The 25,765-nt window shown below is 40.9% G+C and overlaps 1 protein-coding gene across 6 annotated transcripts in view; it reads right to left on the reverse strand.

Annotated features, from left to right (window-relative positions):
* Positions 1 to 25,765, reverse strand: part of FGFR1 (fibroblast growth factor receptor 1) — a 79,982-nt gene that overhangs the window by 32,469 nt on the left and 21,748 nt on the right. For 5 of the 6 annotated variants that reach the window (XM_073653954.1, XM_073653952.1, XM_073653951.1 and 2 more), the window contains 2 exons: positions 24,829 to 24,994; positions 663 to 926 (listed from right to left, as the gene is read on the reverse strand). In XM_073653954.1, the coding sequence (XP_073510055.1) occupies positions 663 to 926; positions 24,829 to 24,919 (355 nt within the window). In that variant the 5' untranslated portion in view covers positions 24,920 to 24,994. The remainder of the gene's footprint in view (positions 1 to 662; positions 927 to 24,828; positions 24,995 to 25,765) is intronic. The other variant, XM_073653956.1, reaches the window with a different exon arrangement.

The raw sequence follows: 25,765 nt of genomic DNA on the forward strand, positions 1-25,765 counted from the left end.
CACAAGAAATGGAAACAATGGATTTGTGACAATCGTGGTAGAGTTGCACTTCTATTCTATCACCATTGACATGGTCGAAGGCATATAGAAGAGACATGTTCAAAAAATTTGGGAATCTTGTAGCACTAGACATGACTTATTTCTCCTACTTTTAGCTATGGCAGTTTTAAGTCCAATTTACATAAATTTCAATGGATGGACGGGAGGCTATTGGACATCTCTAGTGTAGCTCATTGTATATTTTGAGGATATATAAAAAAAAAATCAACCCCCCCCCCCTCCAAAAAACATGGCAGATTGATTCCACTTTCCCTTTTCGATAAGAAATGTTCTAAACCAACACAGTATGGAACATACCCATTTCCTTCTTCCATACTTCTAGCACGCAAAGGCTAAACTTGATGGAAATTAGGAACGGTCAGTAACGTTAGCTTTATGTAAAAAAAAAAAAAAAAAATTTGACGAATCCTTTTAAAAGTTTACAACATACAGAAAAAAAAATAACATTTTACACACACATATATATATATATATATATATATATATATATATATATATATATATATATATATATATATATATATATATATATATATATATATATATATATATATATATATATATATCTCTATCTCACAATCAGGTAGACACCGGCTACAAACCTGATATGTTAACTCTGAATAAAACAGTATCTGTTCCAAATGGGCCACTAGTAACGCAGACATACAACCCAGAATCCTCCTGCCTGGCGTTGAGAATCTGGATCGCATCGCCCGTTATGCGAGTGCGGTTAGTCTCCGAAAGCTGAACTCCGTTTTTCACCCAGCTGATGCTCTGAACATCCTCTCGAAGCCTGCACTGTAAAATTATCGGGTCTCCAGGATGAGCCAGAAACGATTCCATTTCTTGTTTGGACTCTGGGCCAACTAAGTGGTGGGGAAAAAAAATAAATATTGGAATTAATTTTTTTTTTTCCAAGTAGAAGGCTTTTTATGTGAGCCTTTATTTTTTAAAAGGAATGAAGATTTAAAAGGAAAAGACTTTGGGATTGGATGGAGATTAACTAATCTCCAAATGATGGGACAATTGAGGAGTATTTCTCACAAGGGTTTTTTGAACATTTCAAATTAAAAAAGGTAGGCCTTCCATCACAAGATTTAGGGCACATTTTGATGGTTTGACCAAATTGAGAATATTCTTCTATACAGATTTCACACATAGGTGTATATTCCTAAAATCCTCCCTACTGAGGATCTGGGTGGAAAACATAAGATATGCAGGTACTTCATGGGTGAAGAACAGGTTGGATAGCAAGCTAGAAAATGTTAGTGTAACATTAGAAGAAAAGCGTAACACCAAAGCTGCAGGTTAGAACATAAAAATACACAATAAAAGGCCTTCTGCTCTGGCTTCTGGTAGTCCAAAAACTCTGGTGGTCAGAGAATCACATAATATCCTTTAGATACCTTTTGGCAGAACAATGATTCTGTTGATCGTTCAGCCGGCATCTACCTTTATCATCTTTCCCACACACACTCGCTCTGCCGAGCGCTACTGTGCACTCAATGAGGGCGAGACGCTGCAAGACATCCCTGGTGGCGGCTTATCTCTTAGAGAAGAAAAGGATAGTCAGTCCAAAATTGGACATGCCGAATCCTTATTGCTGGCATACACTTTAAACTGTTGGCCGAACACATGGATATCGGCCAACATTAGTCTAATGTCTAACACTAGTCTAATGTATACGTATGGGGGCCTTAATCCTTTGAGGACCAGGGGGCCTATGAAACCAATTCGATTGAATGTCTTTTTGAGAGGGGAAAAAGACACTTTTTGAAGTTCCAGTCTTATCAGTATCAATAATATAAGGGGAGGTGCACTGCGACTTTAGCAAACAATCCTGGAATCACAAAGAGAGGGGGAAATCATTCACTTGGCAGGCTCTTTGACCGAAAGGAACATTACACTCAGTTGGTAGCACTGGATTTTTTTTAAAGATACTACATCTCAACTTTGACACCACCTTAGGACTAAATGTAACAACAAATGATCATTTTCCGATAGCTAGTCTGCGAAAGATCTTTCCTTGGAGGAACATTCGCGCAACTTTCTCAAAAAGATTGTCTATGCTTTTCTCGGCGTCATTGGACATGTAGGGTCTGAATGAACAATAGCCAATTATCTATATCCTATCTAATGTATATGGCTCCCGTTATCTTTTGAAACACTAATTTTCTAATTTTGAAAGGTTTGTAGAAATGTATATATTGTACTAGTTAATTTCCCTTGTACAATCTGAACAAGGTTGTCCTCTTTAAACTATTCCATTTTGTTAGAAAGAGTCCCCAAAAATAAGCCGATGTCGCTCATTTCTGGTGCTGCGTTCCTTAATGATCTCTGCAGGACCCTGGCAGTGAGTATTTTATTTCCCTGTAGCGCCTCACCAGGGGAAATAAAGTATTACAGCACTTACATTAATATGAATTTATTTATTTTACTCCCCACCAGTATGTCTTTGGGTGTAGGAGGAACCCGGAGGAAACCCATGAAAACACGGGGAGAACATACAAACTCCTTACAGATGATGTCCTTGGTTGGATTCGATCCCAGAAGCCTAGTGCTGCAAGGCTACAGTGCTAACCACTGAGCCACCGTGCTGCCCATGTAAAGCATGGACATGCTTGATCCTCCAGCGTAAAGACCCATACACATTACATAGCTGTTGGCTAAATGATCGTTTGGCCGAAAGCCATCTCTCCCAACTCCTCTATACACAGGAATGCTCGGATTGGTCAAGCAAATTATGTGCTTTACGAGAGCTGCTGCCAGACTCCACTGGCAGTGACTTTTCTCCCTGACAAATAAAATTATAGTTCATTGATATTCCAATGGCCGAATCCTTCTCTCCTCTGACATCACCTGTCGGGGCAGAGCCTGAGTCCGAATACACATTAAACTGTTGGATGAACAGATATCAAAGTGTTCATCAGACTTTAATGTGTATGGAGGCCTTTAGAGACACTCTTATTAGCTGCTCACCTCAGCTTAATGTGGGTCTAACTAGGCAATTGAAAATAGGGTTTTATTCTAAACGGCTAAAGTTATAGTACAACATGAAAACTTTAATTCTTATTAAAATTAATGTATATAACATGACCTTTAAATACACAGCCCTTATACACCATATACACCACCTCTGCATAGGCCAGAGTCCAACAATCCATGAATCAGTACCGAGTGTACTTTCAAAAGGCAAAGTGCAACAGGGAAGGAATTAAACACCGAGTAAGAGCCAAGATGGTAAACAGTCATAACATCTTCGCGGATTCACCGCTTTCACAACTAAGTAATAACCAGTCAGTCACTTATTAGCAATTTTCAGCCCAAAAAATAAATCCCCAATTAACATGTTGTTAAAAAAAAATAAAATAAAAGTTGTTTGTTTGTTGGCTTGTTCACACATAACCTATTTACTGCATTTTTTTCATGTGACAAAAAATGCAGCAGTTTACAATAGCAGCAAAATATGAAATTTCTAAAATGTCCTTGTTCAAATTGACTCTTCAGAGTGGAAGAGGACTTGAACTCAATAGCGCCACCTGTTGGAAGCAGCGATCCTACAAGTCACTACTGAGCCTTTAACAAGTCTTGCAATATGACAGGATAAAAGCCAAATCAGAATCTCAATTTGCGGACAGTGTTTCGGGGTATTGCCCCTCATCAGTGCAAAGTATGAGATCTGATTTGCCCAGGTCAGAGGCTCAGGATTGAGGCTAAGGGGTGGAGCGTGACATACCGGCTCTGGCATGCCAAGGTAAGGAGGCCTATTCGCCGTGCAATCATCCTCTGGGAAATGTAATATGCTAATTGCCTCTTCAGAGAGGAGGAGGACTTGAACTCCATAGCGCCACATGTTGGAAGCAGCAATCCTCCTTCTAAAATCTCCTTTGCACAGCATTTTTGATTTCCTTGCGTTTTTTTGAGCTGCAGTAGTTTTTTTTAATTTTTTTAAACCCATACAATTGAATGCATAAATAAAAGCATCAAAAAAGTCTGAAAAAAAAAATGCAAGTAAAGGACGCGGCGTTTTTCCTACCAATACTTTTTTTGCAATTTTTTTTTCATTCCACATGAAAAATGCACTTCGGGTACATATCCCTAAACCATACAAAAACATTACAAGAATTTAAAGGGGCTGTCCAGGACTTTAACATTGAAGAACTATCGCTAGGATCGGTCATCAAAGTTGATCGGCGTTGATCAGCTGTTCCCGATGTTGGCGGCAGCCGGAACTGCTCAGCCCGGCTCCGTCTACGGAATTTGAGTAGGTGGTGGATGTGCAGTACCTGGCTGCGGCCACTATTCCATAGATGGAGCTGTGCAGCTCCGTGACTGAACCGATCAGGATGCCGCTGACACCGGGTACTGCTGATCGGCTGGGGTGCCGCTTGTCGCACCCCTGCTGATCAGACATTGATGACTTATGCTACGTCCCGGATAGCTTCTTTAAGAAAAAAATAAATAAATTAAAAAAAAAAAAAATTGTACATGGCTGCAGGATATATTACCACTATATGAGCGTCATGATATAAATAAAAAGAAATCAGATACATTAACAATTGCTTTTTCTTCTAGATGACAAGACAAGTTACTTGACTCCTACAACAAGAAGCTTTCGAGAAGGCAATACGTTGCTAGGGAACTATTATAAATCGGGAAGCGTTTTACGAGCTAGTTTGCATTTTTAAAAGGCAGGGTTTTTTTTCTTCTTTTTTTGTTCTTCATCTTTTAAGAGTTTAGAAAGTGACAGATGCAGCTTCCCTTTTTATGCTGGTTTATATGGTCATAAAACATTAAGCTTCGGCGCAGACCCTTAGATGATTTAAATAAGTGAATAACCCTGTTACACCCATAATGGGGCCATTACGGGAATGGCCCTAAACGAGGTCATATGGGCTGGAAATGCCAAACAAGCCCATTTTTATTGTTTAATGACATTAAATGCCAGCGTTTCTGATACGTTACATGGCCGATCACTTACGGTTATTGCCAATTGCAGGTTTTCTGACAAATCAAGGGAAGAGCCTTATTTAATCCGTTGTTGTTCTCCTTGTGACAGGAGAGACGCTGGGAAAATTAACTTAAGAGCTTAAATTCTTGCTCAAGGCAACTGATGTAAATGATGATGCTCGGGTGGTAGGTTGGACACAAGAGAGGATTTAATTTCAGACCTGCTCTGGGCTACTTCTATAAAACACCAGGACAACAATCGGTGAACATCTCAATCATAAGAATAAAGGGTATTATGAAGGGACATTTTTACGTCAGTCGGGGAAGAATCACTTTTTGTAAGTGGTAGAAGGCCTTGTTTTCAGAATAATACTGTCCCAACAGTAGATAAATAATACCGTAACACAGGACTCGCATAATACCGCCATATAATGCTTACAAATTGGTGAAAAATGTTGAAGAGGTTGTCCACTACCATCTGTTATCGGCCACCGGCCGGAAGTACTCACTTGCCAAGCAGCTCCATCTACTTCTAGTGGCCGGGTCTTGGTACTGCACATCCGCCTCCTATTCAAATCAGGCAGATGTGCAGTGTCCTGCTGCGGCCACTACAAGTAGACGGAGCAGCTCGGCAAGTGAGTACTTCCGGCTGACTGCAATAAGAACTGATCGGCGGGGGTGCCGGGTGGATAGGCCATCAATGTAAAAGTAGTGGACAACCTCTTTAAACAATTCAATGGTGTAAGTGGGTAGGAAGGGCTTTAAAGATCCTCAAATGTCAGAAACGAAATTTCCTATTCAGTGAAATTTAAAGGCCCATGTACCGTCCTGTCACCAGAACATCTATCTGGGTCTCCAGCTCCTAACCATTATATTAGAAAAGTCAGACATACCCACGTGCCTAAAGTAAAATTTGATCTAAAGCTTTGTTGCCTTGTCATTTGATATATTACATTGGAAAATATTCCAAAAGAATCCGTATCACATATGTCAGCTCGTTCTTGATGTCAGTTTCTCAGATTCACCATAAAAGAAAGGGATTTCCTTCCTGAGGAGCTAACAAAAGGGGTTTCTCATATCATGAGTTTGTAAAACTCTTACAAAATCAGTGATGAGTCATAAAATGGAACAACAAAATATAAAAGGATAAATGGTAAGTTGCTTACAATTGGGGTTCCACCAGTCACAAAAATAAAGAGCCAGAGTTCCCTGAATGATTGGATCGTCAGCGTGCATACTTGAAACTGCTTTATTTAAAGGGTTGTTCTACAGCTTTATCTTCAGGAGCACACTGCTCCTCTGCCTCCAAACTTCCGGTATGCTGGGGGGCGGTGAACTTCTAAAGATTGACAGGTCGGACCTGCGACAGTTGTTCTTCTTGCCTTAACAGTGCACTCTCTGATACTGCAGAGACATGGAGGAGTGCAGGGGCCAGTCTGACTCCATAACTAAGCTGCAAGTGTGGGGCTCCTTAGATAGCATTTCTTTCGATCTCTGAATTGAACCAGTAATCACACCAAGAAACTATCAGATAGCTTGACTCGACTGCAGAGGCACAAATGAAGATACCAAAAGAGGTTTATTCTCAGTCTAAATTATTGTATTATGCACAATAGTAACAACAGCAGCAGCCGCAACAACAGCAGCAGCCGCAACAACAGCAGCAGCCGCAACAACAGCAGCAGCCGCAACAACAGCAGCAGCCGCAACAACAGCAGCAGCCGCAACAACACAATTCTGAACCAAAGACATACAGAGATGAACCTAGCAAGATGGCTGACAAACACTAACTGAGAAGGAAGGGAGGGGTTACATTCATCAGAGCTGGGCTACAGGGAGAGAGAGACAGGACAAACTTCAAAAAGGCAAACCTGATCGTATAGCAGTGAAACCGCAACAATACAATGAAAATACTCTGATTCCCAAGTAGTGGGATATGACAGGTGCACTAAAGCTGGCAGGATCGTGAACTCCAGTGATCCAGACAGCTTTAGATCAGTGCTTTTAAGTTCTATTAAAAAGAGTTTGTAAGCACTCTGCATGCTCGGCCACTACTACTAGACAGCAGAGGTGGTGGGTAACCTAGACAAACTATAAAAATGTAATTTCCCTCGTTTCTTGAAGATTTTGCAAATGACTTGAAGACTTTGCAAATGTAATTATTAGTGATGGAGAGACAACCCCTTTAAAAAGTTTATGGGGACTGCCAAAGATATCCAAGTGCTGTATGCAGCATCTCAGCCATTCTTGGTAGAAATCTCAGTGGTGGGATCTCAGAGATCAGAAACTTTTCACCAATGGGGTGAAAATTAAAACACAGATTGTTGAACCTAAAATAGATATGGTGGCAAAAGACAAGATTCTATCCACCTCCGCAATTTACATTACAGGACCATATGACATTAGACCCACCATATAGGTTGTATATAAAGCTTTCAAGAATAGCATTCCTGAACTGCAATGCGCTGTCCATTATGGGAACCTTATCACTGTGGCCGATTAAACGGATGATTTCTGTTTCTCTAAACACCATAATACTTTATTAACTCAGATTACATATAACGAGTCATCAACTCTTACCCTGTAAACCTCGGATAATGTTTAACCATGTTCTGCTTCACAGAATAGGGTAAAGAGTACAGAGTCACACTGCCCTACTGTACGCCATCATAGAATGCCCTTTAATGATCACTCTGGTAATTATAAATAATGAAGGGCACATACATTGCAATCAACATCTAAAATTGGTAATTTTTTTTATTTATTTTTGCTTTAGGCTGGAAGGGATTTCATATTTGAAGTGCTGGTGTAGTGCTCTCTTAGGGGGTTGGAAAATGTGATTTCCTTTTAAATTAAACCTTTACACCTCTTTCTTCTCACAAGTGAGAAAACACAAAATGAAATACTATGGTCACCTTACGTTTGCACCTATAATTGGAAAGCTAAGACAAGACAGGAATTTGCTACTTTTTTTTTTCTTTTATAGATTGGAGCGGAGGTGGGTGGCTCTTTTCTGCCAGGGGCCATTTGGATATATATAACAACAAAATTATCAACTTGAAATTTACCCTGCTATATTTGGAAAAACAAATAATTAGATCACCCCCTAATGTGATAGCTGGAGCTGCTTCTCTGTGGTGAGGTGTGATGTTAGGTGGTTGTGATCATGTTGCTACTCGTACCTGCTTTCCCAGGTTTGAGTCGGTCTGGAGTGAAATCGACTCTGTGATAAGTTTTGTAAAGAAATCAAAGCAGTAAGCAAAACTGAACACAGATGTATATTACACTGAAGGTCTCCTCACAGTGGGAAATTCATCACTGCTCACGTTACATTTATAGAATTCAAGGAGTGGGAGGTCTACTCTATACATGACATAGAAGATACCAAGACTGCTGTACATACATCACATAGGAGACAGCAGGGCTGGAACATATACACTGCTCAAAAAAATAAAGGGAACACTCAAATAACACATCCTAGATCTGAATGAATGAAATATTCTCATTGAATACTTTGTTCTGTACAAAGTTGAATGTGACAACAAAATCACACAAAAATCATCAATGGAAATCAAATTTATTAACCAATAGAGGCCTGGATTTGAAGTCACCCCCAAAATTAAAGTGGAAAAACACATTACCGGCTGATCCAACTTTGATGTAATGTCCTTAAAACAAGTCAAAATGAGGCTGAGTATTGTGTGTGGCCTCCACGTGCCTGTATGACCTCCCTACAACGCCTGGGCATGCTCCTGATGAGGCTGTGGATGGTCTCCTGTGGGATCTCCTCCCAGACCTGGACTAAAGCATCCGCCAACTCCTGGACAGTCTGTGGTGCAACGTGACGTTGGTAGATGGAGCGAGACATGATGTCCCAGATGTGCTCAATCGGATTCAGGTCTGGGGGAACAGGCGGGCCAGTCCATAGCTTCAATGCCTTCATCTTGCAGGAACTTCTGACATACTCCAGCCACATGAGGTCTGGCATTGTCCTGGAATTAGGAGGAACAAAGTTTTCAATGAGAATATTTCATTCAGATCTAGGATGTGTTGTTTGAGTGTTCCCTTTATTTTTTGAGCAATATATATTATATATATTATATATATATATATATATATATATATATATATATATATATATATATATATATATATATATATATATATATATATATATATATATATATATATATATATATATATATACACACACACACACGTGTAGATAGAGACCTCTATATACACATACCGGTACATATGCACACACGTGGCACATGGAGGGAACACTTGGTAATAAACACTGAGGAAAGTCTGACGCAACATGTTTTGAAGAAATGGAGGGCTGAAGAGGGAAAAAAAAGTTGAAAACAGGGACACTTTCAAATGCAAATCGAGCAAAGCATGGGATGCAAACTTTAGTTAAGCTGATGCTGATGGAGATTTAGCCATAAAGGCCTTAAACAAAGCCTAACTAGGACAAAAGACAGTGAATGGCTCCAAGCAGCAGGCGCTGGCTGGTTTCCATGGAAACACCAATGGGGCCTAGTTAAATTTTCCCCTTCTACTTCCTGAAGCATACAAAAAAGGCCCACGGGTACCCTAATCCCAAAACCTTACTGGAAGGATGGGGGTCAGAAGTTTCCCACATATTAGAGCAGGGATAAAGCAGAAGCACTCAGCCACGTAACACCTTTTAATCCCCTTTCAATGACAGGAAAGCAGAATGTTTATATTTTACTCATCAAAAATCACAGGGTTAAACCTATAGTTAGGTCATGTGGAAAGGCTGAAAAATGTCCAAATGTACAAGATATGTTGTATGATGACCTTGTGTTGAATGACCACTAAAACTGGCAGGACTTATCAAATATATCAAAAACTGCAAATAATAGGGTCAAATACGAACTTCTAAGAATATAACTATGTGAAAACATTAGGCAAGGTTCACATCAGGTTTGTGTCGCCGTTCTCTGGGACTTTCATCTAAATCCCCGAAAAAACTATTTTCAGTCATGCTGAATGATCAGTAAAACTGGCAAGAATTATTATAAATATATCATATGAGATGGAGCAAATAAGGGTTTACAACGCCATTGTATTCGGCTAAAAACACAGACCTCACCAGAAGAAAAGTCAAGAGGAGCTTTGGCTCCATTTGCCACATTGAGCTAAATGCCTCAGTTGGGGTTTCTATAAACGGGATTCAGACGGGTCATGAATGGAAACGCAGACACTAATGCTTTAGATTTATGTCGGCTGTAACCGCCGATATCGACAGGTTCGGCTGACTGTTTATTGTGTATAGCAGGGGTGGGGAACCTCAGGCCCGCGATGACCTTATACCGGCACCCGGGCAGATTGCCTGGGACCACAGTGCTTGGGTGGGCAGCTGTATTTTGACGGACGTCGGCACATTCATTTCTTCTTGCTATGTGAACACGCACATGCAGTGTTCACTACTGAACGTTGAAGCGTGTGCAATAAAAGGAGGACGTACTTCATGAGCGGAGTTAGTGCGCGATTTGTACAGCCCCCGAGGGATGGTGACAATATCCAAATGGCCCTTGGCAGAAAAAAAAGATTCTCCATCCCTGGTGTATGGGGTAGCTGGCCAACTGATCATTGGGAGAGTTGTTGATCAAGCATGACCGAGTTCGTACTGCCGATGGCATGGCTCTCCCGACCGACGAGTCAGCTGGCGGCTTTCTCAGAGAACACTCGGCTAAGCGAGTGCTCCTGTCACCTGAGAATCGGTTGAGATGGCTGTCGGCCGAACGATCGGATGAAGCATCGTTTGGCTGACAGTCAAACGATGCTTCGGCCGATCGTTCGTCCAACAGCCATCCAATGTGCATGGTCAGTTTTAAGGCCCTCAAACACTGTAGATAAAAGTCTACCAAAGCCACCGATATCAGTGGGATTGGCTGACCATCTAATGTGTATGGGAGCCTGCCAAATATTCTTTGTCAGATTGGTTGGAAATTCTATCGCATGATCCTTTTGTTTGGAACAGAGATAAAATGCTGCCAGATGTCCTCCGCCGAGCCGAGAATTCTTGTGTATTCGAAATCAAGAGAGAACCATCAGCTCAATAATTGGTCATTCGACAGCTAAGGTGTATGGCCAGTTAGTTCATCAAAATAAACGATTTCATCCTTAACGAATGTCCACCAACAGAAATTGAATCATGATACTTTAGCTGACGGATGATGACACCATCATCATCCAGAGCAGAGGTCAGTCGTGTGTTCAAAAACATTGCTCATCCTTCACCAGATATTACATTTTGGCCACTTTGGAGCGTAATGAACAATATGGACTACAATGTGTATGACTTGGTTGAGTGATCATTTCATCAACAATCAACTTCTAGGTTGTGTGTATGACCTCTTTTATGCGATTGACATTTTGTTGATTTTTTTTTTTTAAATTGAGAATTTAAAAAAAAAAAGAAAATACATAAATAATATTGTTTAGAAAGTTCTATTTTTTTATGCTTATGGGAAATACAAATTTAGGGCTCATGCACATGGAGGTAATACAAGTTTTGTACATTCCCCATGCTGTAATATGGCAACCAAAGTCTAACCAAATGTGCACACGTTCAGTAACTATAGTAGAAAGTTCAGCTGCAAATACGGATGCGTTGGCATGCAGCAAACCCATATTGTAACCAGTGCTGCCGCCATCTTTATTATAGGGGTTTGCTGCATTAGTTCGGAAACTGGGTCAGGTAAATACTGCTGCAAATTTTTGCGGTGTTAATTCTTGACTTTTTGGAGAATATTTTTTCCTCTTTTTGTGGTTTTTGCTTTTAACACTGATGTGTTTTATGCTGCGTTTTTCCTGCCAACACGTTTTTTTTTATTTTTTTTGCATATTTTTGAGGTGTTTTCCCCATTCTTTAGTATGGATGAAATCTGCAGCAAAAACACTGAAAGATGTGCTGCAGATATAAATTTGCTCCAAATCTGCAAGGAAAAAATAAGCATCATGTGCATGAGACTTCAGGAATCTCATTCACTGTGCTGGTACTAAGAAATCCAGGTTTTGTGAAAAATCTGTGCAGAAAAATTGCGACAAAACCGTAACACATGCACAGACCCTAGGGGTCCATCGCACAGCCAAAATTTATATTCATGGACCATTGGCTGAAAATGGACTGAAATCTGCTCTAGGACCATTCTCATTAACATCAGATTACTTTGTCATGAGACCACAAAGAGCCAAACTATTAAATATTCACATTTAGACCACGTTCACATGTTCAGTATTTTACATCAGTATTTGTAAGCCAAACCAAGGAGTGGGAGAAAAATGCAGAAGTGGTGAAGTTTTTTTATTATACTTTTCCTCTTATTGTTCCAGTCCTGATTTTGGCTTACAAATACTGATGTATGTATGTATCGTACAGACCAAAAGTTTGGACACACCTTCTCATTTAAAGATTTTTCTGTATTTTCATGACTATGAAAATTGTACATTCACACTGAAGGCATCAAAACTATGAATTAACACATGTGGAATTATATACTTAACAAAAAAGTGTGAAACAACTGAAAATATGTCTTGTATTCTAGGTTCTTCAAAGTAGCCACCTTTTGCTTTGATGACTGCTTTGCACACTCTTGGCAATCTCTTGATGAGCTTCAAGAGGTAGTCACCGGATATGGTCTTCCAACAATCTTGAAGGAGTTCCCAGAGAAGCTTAGCACTTGTTGGCCCTTTTGCCTTCACTCTGCGGTCCAGCTCACCCCAAACCATCTCTGTTGGGTTCAGGTCTGGTGACTGTGGAGGCCAGGTCATCTGGCGTAGCACCCTATCATTCTCCTTTTTGGTCAAATAGCCCTTACACAGCCTGGAAGAGTGTTTGGGGTCATTGTCCTGTTGAAAAATAAATGATGGTCCAACTAAACGCAAACCGGATGGAATAGCATGCCACTGCAAGATGCTGTGGTAGCCATGCTGGTTCAGTATGCCTTCAATTTTGAATACATCTCCAACAGTGTCACCAGCAAAGCCCCCCCACACCATCAAACCTCCTCCTCCATGCTTCACAGTGGGAACCAGGCATGTAGAGTCCATCCGTTCACCTTTTCTGCATCGCACAAAGACACGGTGGTTGGAACCAAAGATCTCAAATTTGGACTCATCAGACCAAAGCACAGATTTCCACTGGTCTAATGTCCATTCCTTCTGTTCTTTAGCCCAAACAAGTCTCTTCTGCTTGTTGCCTGTCCTTAGCAGTGGTTTCCTAGCAGCTATTTTACCATGAAGGCCTGCTGCACAAAGTCTCCTCTTAACAGTTGTTGTAGAGATGTGTCTGCTGCTAGAACTCTGTGTGGCATTGACCTGGTCTCTAATCTGAGCTGCTGTTAACCTGCGATTTCTGAGGCTGGTGACTCGGATAAACTAATCCTCAGAAGCAGAGGTGACTCTTGGTCTTCCTTTCCTGGGGCGGCCCTCATGTGAGACAGTTTCTTTGTAGCTGTTGATGGTTTTTGCAACTGAACTTGGGGACACTATCAAAGTTTTCCCAATTTTTCAGACTGACGGACCTTCATTTCTTAAAGTAATGATGGCCACTCGTTTTTCTTTACTTAGCTGCTTTTTTCTTGCCTTAATACAAATTCTAACAGTCTATTCAGTAGGACTATCAGCTGTGTATCCACCAGACTTCTGCACAACACAACTGATGGTCCCAACCCCATTAATAAGGCAAGAAATCCCACTTATTAAACCTGACAGGGCACACCTATGAAGTGAAGACCATTTCCGGTGACTACCTCTTGAAGATTATCAAGAGAATGCCAAGAGTGTGCAAAGCAGTCATCAAAGCAAAAGGTGGCTACTTTGAAGAACCTAGAATATAAGACATATTTTCAGTTGTTTCACACTTTTTTCTTAAGTATATAATTCCACATGTGTTAATTCATAGTTTTGATGCCTTCGGTGTGAATGTACAATTTTCATAGTCATGACAATACAGAAAAATTGTTAAATGAGAAGGTGTGTCCAAACTTTTGGTCTGTACTGTATGTATGTATGTATGTATGTATATTTAATTTCCCAGAGAAGCATGCATGGTGTATAAGTCTCCTCACTCTGACATGCCAGGCCTGGCTTGTCACTCTTCACATGAAGAAACCTTACCACTTAGATCCAAATACTGATGTAAAATACTGACCGAAATGCTGAACTTGTGAACATGGACTTATGGCAGAAATTCTGCCTACCGGAAATAACCTCACTTTTAATTAAAAAGAAAAAAAAAAAAAGAACGTAAATATAATTTAAAAATATATAAACTCGAGAACATGCAACTTTACAATTTTAAAATATAGTAAATCAATATTATAATTAGCAGATACCAGCAGTTACCCACGAATGTCTATGGAGAGGCAATACAATGTATTCATATAATTTGGTTGGGTAAGATTTGCAAGTCCCACGTTTCCAAATGATACTTCATTATTTATATCCATGCTGGGATAAATATAATTTAATTGCTAGCGACTAATTATATCATGGAATCTTCCCAAAACTATCACCGCTTTAACGATTCCCCCTAAGAAAATGGAGGGGGAAAAAAATTGTTTTCTCATTAAACACTCCAATCCCTTATCCATCCTGACCTGACCCAGGAAATACCTCTAGGTCAAGCAAACACCCTTTGTCTGCTGGGGGAGGGAGGGGATTCATTAATTCTGCACATCCAAGCTGAGTGCATTGATGCAACATCATCTGTATAAGTGATTATACAAAACCTGGATTATCTCTATACATAATTGGGTTAATTAAAAATGCACAAAAGGTTGAGAAGTGCACTTACAGGTAATGAGCAATTTACAAAAACCAAGAGCGTCTGCTAGGATCCTGAATAAAATTTACAAATCGAGATTATATCAATTCTAATAAAGAATTCATGTGGGAAGCAGGGTGGCTCAGTGGTTAGCAGCACTGTAAGACTTCCAATTTGCATCTGTGCTTTTCAAAATACCCATTGACTTGTATGGCTGAGTTTGATCAATAAATGCGGTTGAGAATAGGCTAAGAACCTCAAATTGCACTCTGATACGTTCAATTAGCAAGTGAGGTTATGGATATAACCAAAAAAAAAAAAAGACCTTGGCTAACCGTGCTTATATGTGTACAACATTGTGATGACTTTATAACGCTAGGTAGCGCTCTACATTTTTTTTTTTTATTATTATTTATGATACATAGTCTGATCATGGATGTATGAATAGATCCATTCAACTCTATGGATCCATGTCCTGTCTACTTAAAAAAAAAAAAAAAAAAAATACGGTAAAAATATCGGAAAGTACACAGAAGCATGAATGCCACTTTATAAGAGCTCATTCAGAAGTCAGATTTTTGCATCCGAGGTTTATCTGTGTTTTTCACAGATCGCACTCGTACCTAGAATAGTGAATGGGTTCGTTCACGGCTGATTTTTCAGGAAGTGGTCCGCAAAAAATGGAAACAATTTCGACCATTTTCCTTCAGGATGGTGACTATGAAAAGTTGGCACAAATGGAGTATACATGATTGCTTAATTCTAGAATAGACAATGGATGTCTAATCAAACTCTAGTACTCTGGCATATATACAGATGAACTGAGAATTCTGCAGGAACAGTCCTGCATATTGGTGGGATCCCAGGAATCTGACCCTCTCTCTCACATTTTGATGGCTATTCTTGGCCTCTCTCAGTTCAATGTATACTGCTGAAAAAAACACTTTAATGTTGAGTGATCCCATAATTTGTGATGGATTAACCCATGTAATTGAGCAGATTCTCCCTCAGGTGTCTTCACTCGGAGAATACTAGTGGTACCTTCAAGGTAGCATGGTGGCTCAGTGCAGCGCTGGGGTCCTGGGTTCAAATCCCACCAAGGACAACATCTGTAAGGAGTTTGTATGTTCTCCCTGTGTTTGTGCGGGTTTCCTCCCATACTCCAAAGACATACTGATAGGGAATCTAAATTGTGAGCCCCAATTGGGACAGTGCCGATAATGTCTGTAAAATGCAGTGTAATTAATGGTGCTATATAAGCAAGTTAAATAAATAAATATACCTATTTTTATTTTAAAAGTCTCCATAGATGCCATTTAGATGCCATACATCCTTAGTGTAGGGATTCCAGTGGCTAGACACTAAGCAATTAAAATTTTACGGCTTTTCTAAATCGACAAGTCATAAAATTAACTTTCCGGGACAAAAGGTAATTATTATATATGTGCCAACTAGAATGCATATAAACAAAAATACTAAACACTTGTCTAATCAGAAGTAAAATCTTCCTGTTTGTGGTCATGAAACTTTGCTTTGCTGCATGTATATATTAGCAAGTGCATCACCAGCTCTCACTTCCTTTCTTATCTTTGATAAAGTGTTCTTGACAAATACAGATAATATCTGTTCCCAAATGGTAACGTTATCACCAATGTGCATCTCATAGGAAGTGGCTAGGTTCATGAAAGTAGACATATGCAAAGGTTTAATGCAAATGACATGATAGACTGGTTTGCACCCTTCTACTTGGGTTCACACAAAAGACAAACAAGAGTCGATTAGCACTGTTTCTAAAAGTCAAGAAACTGGATATTAGTTTTTTAAGCCTGTCATTGGGTGTTAATTACCTTATATTGGTAATTTAATTATTTAGATTAGTAAAAATTAAAGGGAGGGAGATATTCATTCTAACCATCATTTCCAATCATTCTCCACTGTAAACACGAAGTGCAATCAAACAATGAGCTATATAAAATTCACTGTCGTTTATCGCACCTTTTAAGCAGACATAAAACCTATTTATTGGCAGCATATCAGAGGGAGATGTGCTGCCGACAAATGTAAACAGGATTCTGTGGTCACAAGATCCCATACACATTAGATGAAAGTTGACAGAACCCGTCAATCTTGACGGTACTAGTCAACCATCTGAAACATATGGAAGTCTCCTGACTCTCCCCTCAAGATATTGGCAGAAAGAAGGATCAATCTTTGGAATTTTAACTCCTGATCCTTTTGTTTTCAGGAAAGATAAGTCGCTGTCAGACAGCAACTTTCTCCGCTCTCCCCATGGAAAACGCATGAATCAACTGAGCACTCATGTGCATGAGGGAATTGGGAGAAATAGTCTGTCGAATAAACATTCGGCCAACAGCTCTCTCATATGTATGGGCAGCTTAAGGATTTTATTTGCTTATATAGCACCATTAATTCCACAGTGCTTTACAGACATCACAACTCTCTCCATTGGGGCTCACAATCTAAATTCCCAATCAGTATGTCTTTGGAGTGTGGGAGGAAATCAGAGAACCTGGAGGAAACAGACGGGGAGAACATACAAACTCCTTGCAGATGTAGTCTTTGGTGGGTGCCCAGGATCCCAGCGCTAACCAGTGAGGCACTGTGGATATGCAACAATTCATTAATATAGGGCCTTCTGATACTGTAAAATCCAAATATGCCCTCCACGCATGGTCCACTATACATTTTAGTATGATATTAAAAACGCCCAACACAAAAGTAGCCCAGAAACTACTGTGAGATGTCTACGGCTTGGACTTTTGTGGCCATGCATCATAAAAATTGCAAAATTGGCAGCAATAATAGTGATTAGAGTTGTCATACGACCCACAGGTGGCCATAACTGTAAGCCAACATTTGGCAGAAATCCATCCCTGGATTTCTTCACGACCCCCATCACTAGCATTACTTCTGATTTTGGCAGTAGGAAATTGTGATCTTATGTTATTTGGTCAGAAGTCGTTTTGTTACAGTAGTCAACTGAGGTCAAGGAGAATAGTCAAAAGAACTAAAGAATTGTATGTATGTATATAAAACCATTTCCGGTGACTACCTCTTGAAGCTCATCAAGAGAATGCCAAGAGTGTGCAAAGCAGTCATCAAAGCAAAAGGTGGCTACATTGAAGAACCTAGAATATAAGACATATTTTCAGTTGTTTCACACTTTTTTGTTAAGTATATAATTCCACATGTGTTAATTCATAGTTTTGATGCCTTCAGTGTGAATGTACAATTTTCATAGTCAGGAAAATACAGAAAAATCTTTAAATGAGAAGGTGTGTCCAAACTTTTGGTCTGTACTGTATGTTAGATCTTCAGTGGAGATATTCAGGTTTTGGCTAATGGTTACATCCATTATCTCTAGACTGTAATGGCATTGTAGTTTTATTAGTTTTTATTCAAATTGTTTGAATAGGAGGTTCTTGGCTTTGGCTAAGGAAAGTAGGGAAATGCAGTAGTCCTAATACCTGAATATATAAGTGTACACACATTGTCAAATGCATGGACCACAGGTTGCCGAGGGACTCCAGATCACATGTAGACCAATGGGGATATTGTAGGGCAAAATGAGCTCCATCTTGTAATAACAATTTATTTAAAAAAAAAAGGTACTACTTACACAAAGTCCAAATATATTCATGCGAGATCTGCCTACATATATAAAGCTAAACTTACAGAGACAGCAGGAAATCGTGGGAAATATATTTAAAAAAAAAAAAAAAAAAAAAAAAAAAGAGTCAATATTCCCATTATTTGACCGCAGAGTTCATAGTACAAAGCAATAGATAAGATTGAAGAGGATGCCCGGCAATTATAATCAGGCAAAGCGGCTAAACTTCTCTATGGTCAGGAAATAATTGTCTGTGGAAAGGTCAGGAAGGTGCCGTACGGCTCAGTGATTTATATTTTCAACTCTGGTGAGTAAAGATTTTATTCCTCTGAAGAAGGATTAATTCCTGAAGGAGGGAAGAAAAAACATACAACATAGGACCCCAGCTGTTCCAGTTGGCCTCTGACCTTCTTCCTCACTAAAGTGTGATTTTTTTTTCCCCCTCACCCCTCTTGTGAAGCTTTTGCTCCCCCTCCCCCACTTTCCTCGGAAGCTCAGACACAAAAGCTTCCTCAGTGCCTCTTGTTGAGGCAGCACAAAAATGTTTCTGGCCCCTTTGGCTAATGAAGTGTGTGGGTCAAAATGACTGTTTATATATGTTAATCTACTTCCTCTCCGAGCTGGAGACAGGCCTCTCCTTCTAAACACAAGCTGAGGCAAGAGCCATTATAAATCACTCACATACACGTGGTATCATAAGGAGAACTTCCACAACCATTTTATCGTAGGCCTTTTATGCCAAAAAATAAATTGTCAAGAAGCGAGAATAATGTCCTCGTAGTAAGCTTACATTTTTTTTCCCAAAAACATCATTATGATTTTTTTCCATAAGCTGAGCAAGTAGGGAAATCATTTTCATGGTTCCATTTAGAATTATCTGAAAATCTTCCCCGGTTTTAGCCTATCATTCTGTAGAGCCAACAAATGACCTGAATGATGGTCAAAAATGGAAAAACATATCGCAATCAGGCTTTGAATCCATCTTTGGATCACCTATTCTCGAGGTGGTAAGAGCTTTTGTCACTAGTGGAACCTATATACATGACAAAAATCCTCCTTTTTGTGAGAAAATGGATGAATACTATGAGTTGCCAAGTTTGCCATACACTAACCTTCACAGAGGCATTTTCTTGTGAGCCTTGTCTTTAACGTTTAGTCTGTGAAGGATGACGTCTTAGATTCCAATACTACATGTTACAATCACTGATAGATCTTGGCTTGATCTGTGGCCAGAGGTCACCTAGACTGGGCTCCTATTGATGGAATTCACATCTGCCATTTGGAATAAATGATTTTTCCAAGTACTTCCAAAAAGTGTACCCAACAATGACCAAAATGGTCTAAACTGGCCTTTTCGGACACTTAAAATCTCTGACCTAATGTTTGCTTATCAGTAGTCCCCTGTATTTCACTCATACATAGCCTGATTCTTCTCTGTCCCACAGACATTTTATGACAGCTGCAACTGCTACCTCTCCATCCCAACAAGTTCTTTTTAGGTAGGGTTAGGGTCACACCTGTGTTGGTTTCTTTGTTAGGATCCTCAATTAGAGATTCTGTTAAAGTTGGAAAATATAGTGGCTAATATTTCCGACAAAATGAATGACAACATGATGGAAAACCGAATGACTCCAATGTTATCAAAGGGATCTGTTGGGCACCATCATTTTTGGTTATGACATCAAATTCTGTTTTCTGCTCCTATGACAGAATGGATATAAGGAATTCGTAACGCAAATGTGAACCATCCTCATCAAAACATAACAGGTTTGTTGAACTGATGGGTCATACAACCAAGCTGACGTGTATGTAAGGCCCAATCGATAGTATTTGCCCACACTTAACCCATAATCAAAGTGGTAACAGGACATTTTTTTTTAGACAAGGCTCTTCAATCTTCTACATATTATTAAAAACATGGCCGACAACAAGAAATTTAGAACAGGTACTATGAATTGTTGGATCATGCAAGTAGTGTTTAGATCATCACTTATTCTAGAATGTCAAAGTCTTCTACTTACGAGTCAATCTTTACATTCTAGCTAATGATTGCTGACTGGGCAACAACTTCTGTTAGGTCTCACAAACTACATAGTTTAGAGGTGCAAATATTTAACCAACAGCATCCAAAATACGAAGTGCTAAGTGACCAGGACAAAAAAAAGGGGGTGGGTAGGGGTGAGAATGTAACCCAATCCAGGTGGACTTCAAATTGTGGTGAATAAATGAAGATTCGTCAAGCAGAACGAACTGTGATAATGAATTTTTGAGAGAAGTTGTACACCTCACTAGTGGCTTATGAGCAACAGGATTTAACACTGAAGCTCTCTAGGTGAAGTGCTACAAGTGATTTATAGGGAAGAAGAAGAGGTAAACCAGATGTTCTCTACATGGGAGGACAGACGGAAGGAAGTAGTATATGCAAGAACATTTTTTGGGGAAGAGATTACAGGGTTGTTTCCGCCTTGGAATTATCGTGTTCGGAGAATTTATAGTTCAGAAATACTCATCTTGTAAAGCACAATTGCAGCAAGATAATGTTAACCAGTCCCTAACTATGGGATGCCAGTCATCATCAGAAGATGACTTTAAGCACCAGTGGTTGGTGTGACCCATTTATAACCTTTAAGTAGTTTGAGTTGTACCAAACTTTTCCATTCACTGGAAGTGGACATGAAAATAGACGTTGATATTCACCTTCTGTAACGGATTCTAGTCCCACCAAGACCATCCCAACCCCTTTCCGCAAAATATAAATTGCTCCCCTGTCCCTTCCTTCTTTTTTATTACGCATAGGAGATAACAGTGACATTATCAGTCCCCTGGTGTCTAAAGCCCCCGTCTCACATAGCGAGATCGCTGCTGTGTCACGGTTTTGGTGACACAACAGCGACCTCACCAGTGATGTCGCTATGTGTGACACTTTGCAACGATCAGGCCCCTGCTGTGAGGTCGCTGATCGCTGCAAAGTGTCCTGGACCATTCTTTGGTCATTGCCCTCTCGCTCGTCAGCACACATCGCTGTGTGTGACCAGCGGGAGCAGCGATCAGGCTTGAAACCATGATAAACATCGGGTTACTAGGGGCACACGCGCACCTAGTAACCCGTTGTTTATCATGGTTACGAGCCTGCTAAAGTGAGCGGTAACCTCCCGCTCACTGTAGCAGAGTGGTAACCATGATAAACAACGGGTTACTAGGTGCGCGTGTGCACCTAGTAACCCGATGTTTACCATAGTTACCAGCCTGCTCCTGCTTCAGCAGGCTGGTAACCAGGAGCAGGACATCGTGGAAAGATTCTTTCCACGATGTCGCTGCTCCCCTGATCGTTGGTGAGCCTGCCTGTTTGACAGCTCACCAGCGACCACATAGCGACGCAGCAACGATCCCTGACAGGTCGTATCGTTGTCGGGATCGTTGCAGCGTCGCTAAGTGTGACGGGGCCTTAAAGCGAGGTGGTCATGTACAGACGAATACTGATCATGGGGATAATCCATTAAGCAGTATCGTCTGTGTCTTCTACATATACTTCCCTCAAAGTATCTGCAAAAATTCTGTTTCTTTCACATAACCAACATTTACCAAGACCCACAGATTTCCCAGTGTCAGTATAAGGTATTTTACACTATCTACTATATAATCGGCTTATCCCGTCTGTCTGCCCGTCCAGGAAATCCCACGTCGCTGATTGGTCCGGCCGCGGCCAATCAGCGACGCAGGATTTCAGAACAAGATGGCGGCCGTTAGCGGCTCATCTGCCGCACGGAGGTCAGTGGCACTAGCCGGTCATCTCCCAGCTGCTCGCAGCAGAAGTACCCCGACCGGCGGCCTAGGCGGCGTCGCTCCCCGGTCCTTCTTTCACACTTGCCATCGGGAGATCAGCGGCCCTAGCCGCTGATTTCCCAACAATAGCCGCATGGAGGTCAGTGGCAATGCAGCCGGGAGATGAAGTACCCGCACAGGTAGCGCCGCTCCCCGGTCCTCACTAACACTGTTCGCTGATCGGTGGCGGCCATGACCAATCAGCGATATTGGCGCCAATATTAAACACCGCTATGCTGATCGGTTGCGGCCGCCCTGCCAATCAGCGATATTGGCGCGAAATTTAAAAACACTGCTTCTCTGATTGGTCGCGGCCAGCCGGCCGCGACCAATCAGCGACTGGCGCAGCCGGGCCGCGAAGTGGCGCCGGATTTGAAACACGCAGGCCACCGTCGGGGGAGCCGGTCATCTCCCGGCTGCTCACAGCAGAAGTACCCCGACCGGCGGCCTCGCTCTCCGGTCTTCCCTTCACACTTGCCGTTGGGAGATCAGCGGCCCTAGCCGCTGATCTCCCGATGGTAGCTGCATGGAGGTCAGCGGCGATGCAGCCGGGAGATGACCGGTGCTAGCAGCGCCGCTCCCCGGTCCTCACTAACACGGTTCGCTGATTGGTTGCGGCCGCTGGCCGCGACCAATCAGCGATATTGGCGCCAAATTTAAACACTGCTTCGCTGATTAGTCGCGCCCGGTCGGCCGCATACATATTCTAGAATACCCGATGCGTTAGAATCGGGTCACCATCTAGTATACTTATATGAACCCTGGGAGACATATGAGCACTTCTTCTGTTAGAAGTTTCACAAATTATACTCTACAGATGAGATGTTTTATACGCAACGCTTCTTTTTTATCCACCCACATCATCACATGTATGTAAGAAAACGTATCTACTTGTGCATAGAAGGATCAGTAACCCGGGGCTGTGTTCTGGTAGATTCACAACAGACTGCCAGAGAGGTATGCAATATGTTTACCCAATAAGATGAGTGCAGACACCCTGGAGCTATGGAAAGGAAGACAAGTCCTTCGTCGGGACAAAGGCAGAACAGGAAGTCTGTGCCGGATTATCTGAGCCCCAAGGCTGGGAACCTGCTTTACTCTATACGTTTTGTCAGCTATCAGGGATAGGATTTCATTTATCTCCATTGACAAACATAGGCAAGTGGAATGCATAAAAAAGGCGTATAATGATCCACTCATTCATAAAAATAGAAACAAAGACAACCAACTGAAGGATTTATGACCACATCATGTAGAATAATCAATTTTTTTGCTTTTATCGGTCGAAAACATTTTTTTTTTTTTTAATCAGAGTTTTTGTAATTATGAGGATTTATTTTTTTCTCTACAGATGGTCGTTACAGATGGGTCAGGGCATGTAGCTGACAATCTTCCATCCAGTTTCTATCACATCTGTTTAAGGGAATGGATGTTTTAAAAGAAGGCTAAACTCAACAAATTCAGATGACCCGATTGCCAAACACATATGTATGAGGGACTCCTAACTCTCCCCTGATAAATAATGTTGGGAAAAGAAGAATTGAGCATGTTGAATTTCGTCACCCATTCCCTAGATCTCCATAAGTTGCTGCCAGAGGTGTCTAGTAGAGATGGTGAGAATTTAACTGGTTTATCGACCATGTTAGTAATATGTGGCAGTTGGATGAGAGCCTTGATAACCTCATCTTTTTTCCTGGCATCCACAGCTCTTTTGATTAGTAGGCCTGGCATGACATGATCATTGCGGTGATGGGCACATGTGACATCACGCAAGGCTGACTAAGCATAAGAAGAGCCGGTGAGGCTGTACGGTAGGGGGCAGCTCTCAGGGTTCCCATCAACAGACTGTCAACATGGCTGATTCACTGGGTCCTTTGAATCGATTTGCACCAACTATAATATTTTGAGTGGTTTACTCCCCTCTGCCCATTAAAAAACATGCACATTTGGCAAGATCCAGCACGCAAATGTTAAGTAGTAAGGGTCTTGACTACCATATGGTTGACAGCCATTCCTCCCAGCTAGTGTTGAGCGAATTTGTTAGGGATTTCAAATTCAGGTTCGTGTTCGGGGTTCCGGCTTTTTCATGCCAAAAAGAGGTCATCGGCGTGACAGCGTGGCACATCAGGGATGTTCATGGACAGAGTCAATTTTTTGGCGTGATCAAGGCGGAACCTCGAACACGAACCTGAATTTGAAATGCCGAACTAATTCGCTCAACACTACTCCCAACCATCTCATAGACATGAAAACTTGGCTCAGTAGCTTATATTTCACAGGTAAAAAGTACAGGTTGAAATCGAGCGTGTCCGACATCTACAGTCGGGGAAGAATCAGGACACCGCCGTATTTATTAGATGCTCGGCTGGTCCCACCCAAATTGCCAGGTTTAACCGACTTCCATCTTATGTGAATGGTCATTCTTAAACTCTACCCAACAGACTAAAAGTTCTAGTCATTTGAATACTCCTATCTAAAAAAAATTGTGTACTTCTACGTTTACATGCTACAAACTAGGCCTTTAAAATGACACTAAAAAAGACAAATGACAAGAAAAACCTACCTTGATCTGGCAAGGTGGAAGGGGGCCGGGCAGCTGAGAGAGCAGCGCCGAGTAGGACACCCCAGAGAAGCAACGACCTTCCAGAGAACATCCCCACTCGGCTAGTGCAGGCCACCAGAATCCATGAGGCCTCCAGTGTCAAGAGGAGATGAGCCTCACACGGTTTCTGAAAAAAAAAAAAGGCAAAACAGATGTCAACAAGTTAAGAGTCCAGCCATTTATCAATCCCTTTAATCGAAAAAAAAAAGTGAGCAAAAAGGACAATTTACAGCTGATGCTCTTGTGTATACCAATAATCATAGAAGAACATTAACTACCTTTTACCTAAAGATACTGTATATACCGGTTAACTGCATTAAAAATTAAGAACCTTAGTTTAGGAATTTTTAGCAATTTTCATTAAATGCACTCGCATTCAAATTTTTATCCTCTTAAAATATTGCAGTCATCATATTATATAGCACTGTGTACTTACAATTGCTCATTTTGCCCTTCCACCCAGTTAATTCTTCTCTTTCCATTAGGTCTATGACATCACTTGATTAAAAACGGACTAGCTCCCTTCTGTAGAAACAGGAAGTCTCTTTTCCCAGCATGAGTCATCATTAGAACTACAATTCTACATCACTGTAAAGTGCCTGGCAGGGGGAGGAGCGGAGCAGCTAGGTCAGGAGTTGAAGAGGGGGAAGACTCATGCAGGAAAAAAGAAAGAGACTTTCTGTTTCTACATACAGCAGAAAAAAAGTGAAGAATCAACTGGGTGGAAGGGCAAAATGAGCAATTGTAATTACACAGAGCAATTAATATGATGACTGCAATATATTAAGAGGAAGGGAGTGCTTCTTAAAATTGTCCTGAGACAGTGAACCTTTTTTTCAATACTACATACCCCACATTTTGTATAATACGATATGTGCACACGATATGTTTTTAATGG

Source organism: Phyllobates terribilis, unplaced genomic scaffold (assembly GCF_046119375.1).
Source record: "Phyllobates terribilis strain yellow unplaced genomic scaffold, ASM4611937v1 Scaffold_11__3_contigs__length_659146591, whole genome shotgun sequence".
Taxonomy (NCBI): Eukaryota; Metazoa; Chordata; class Amphibia; order Anura; family Dendrobatidae; genus Phyllobates; species Phyllobates terribilis.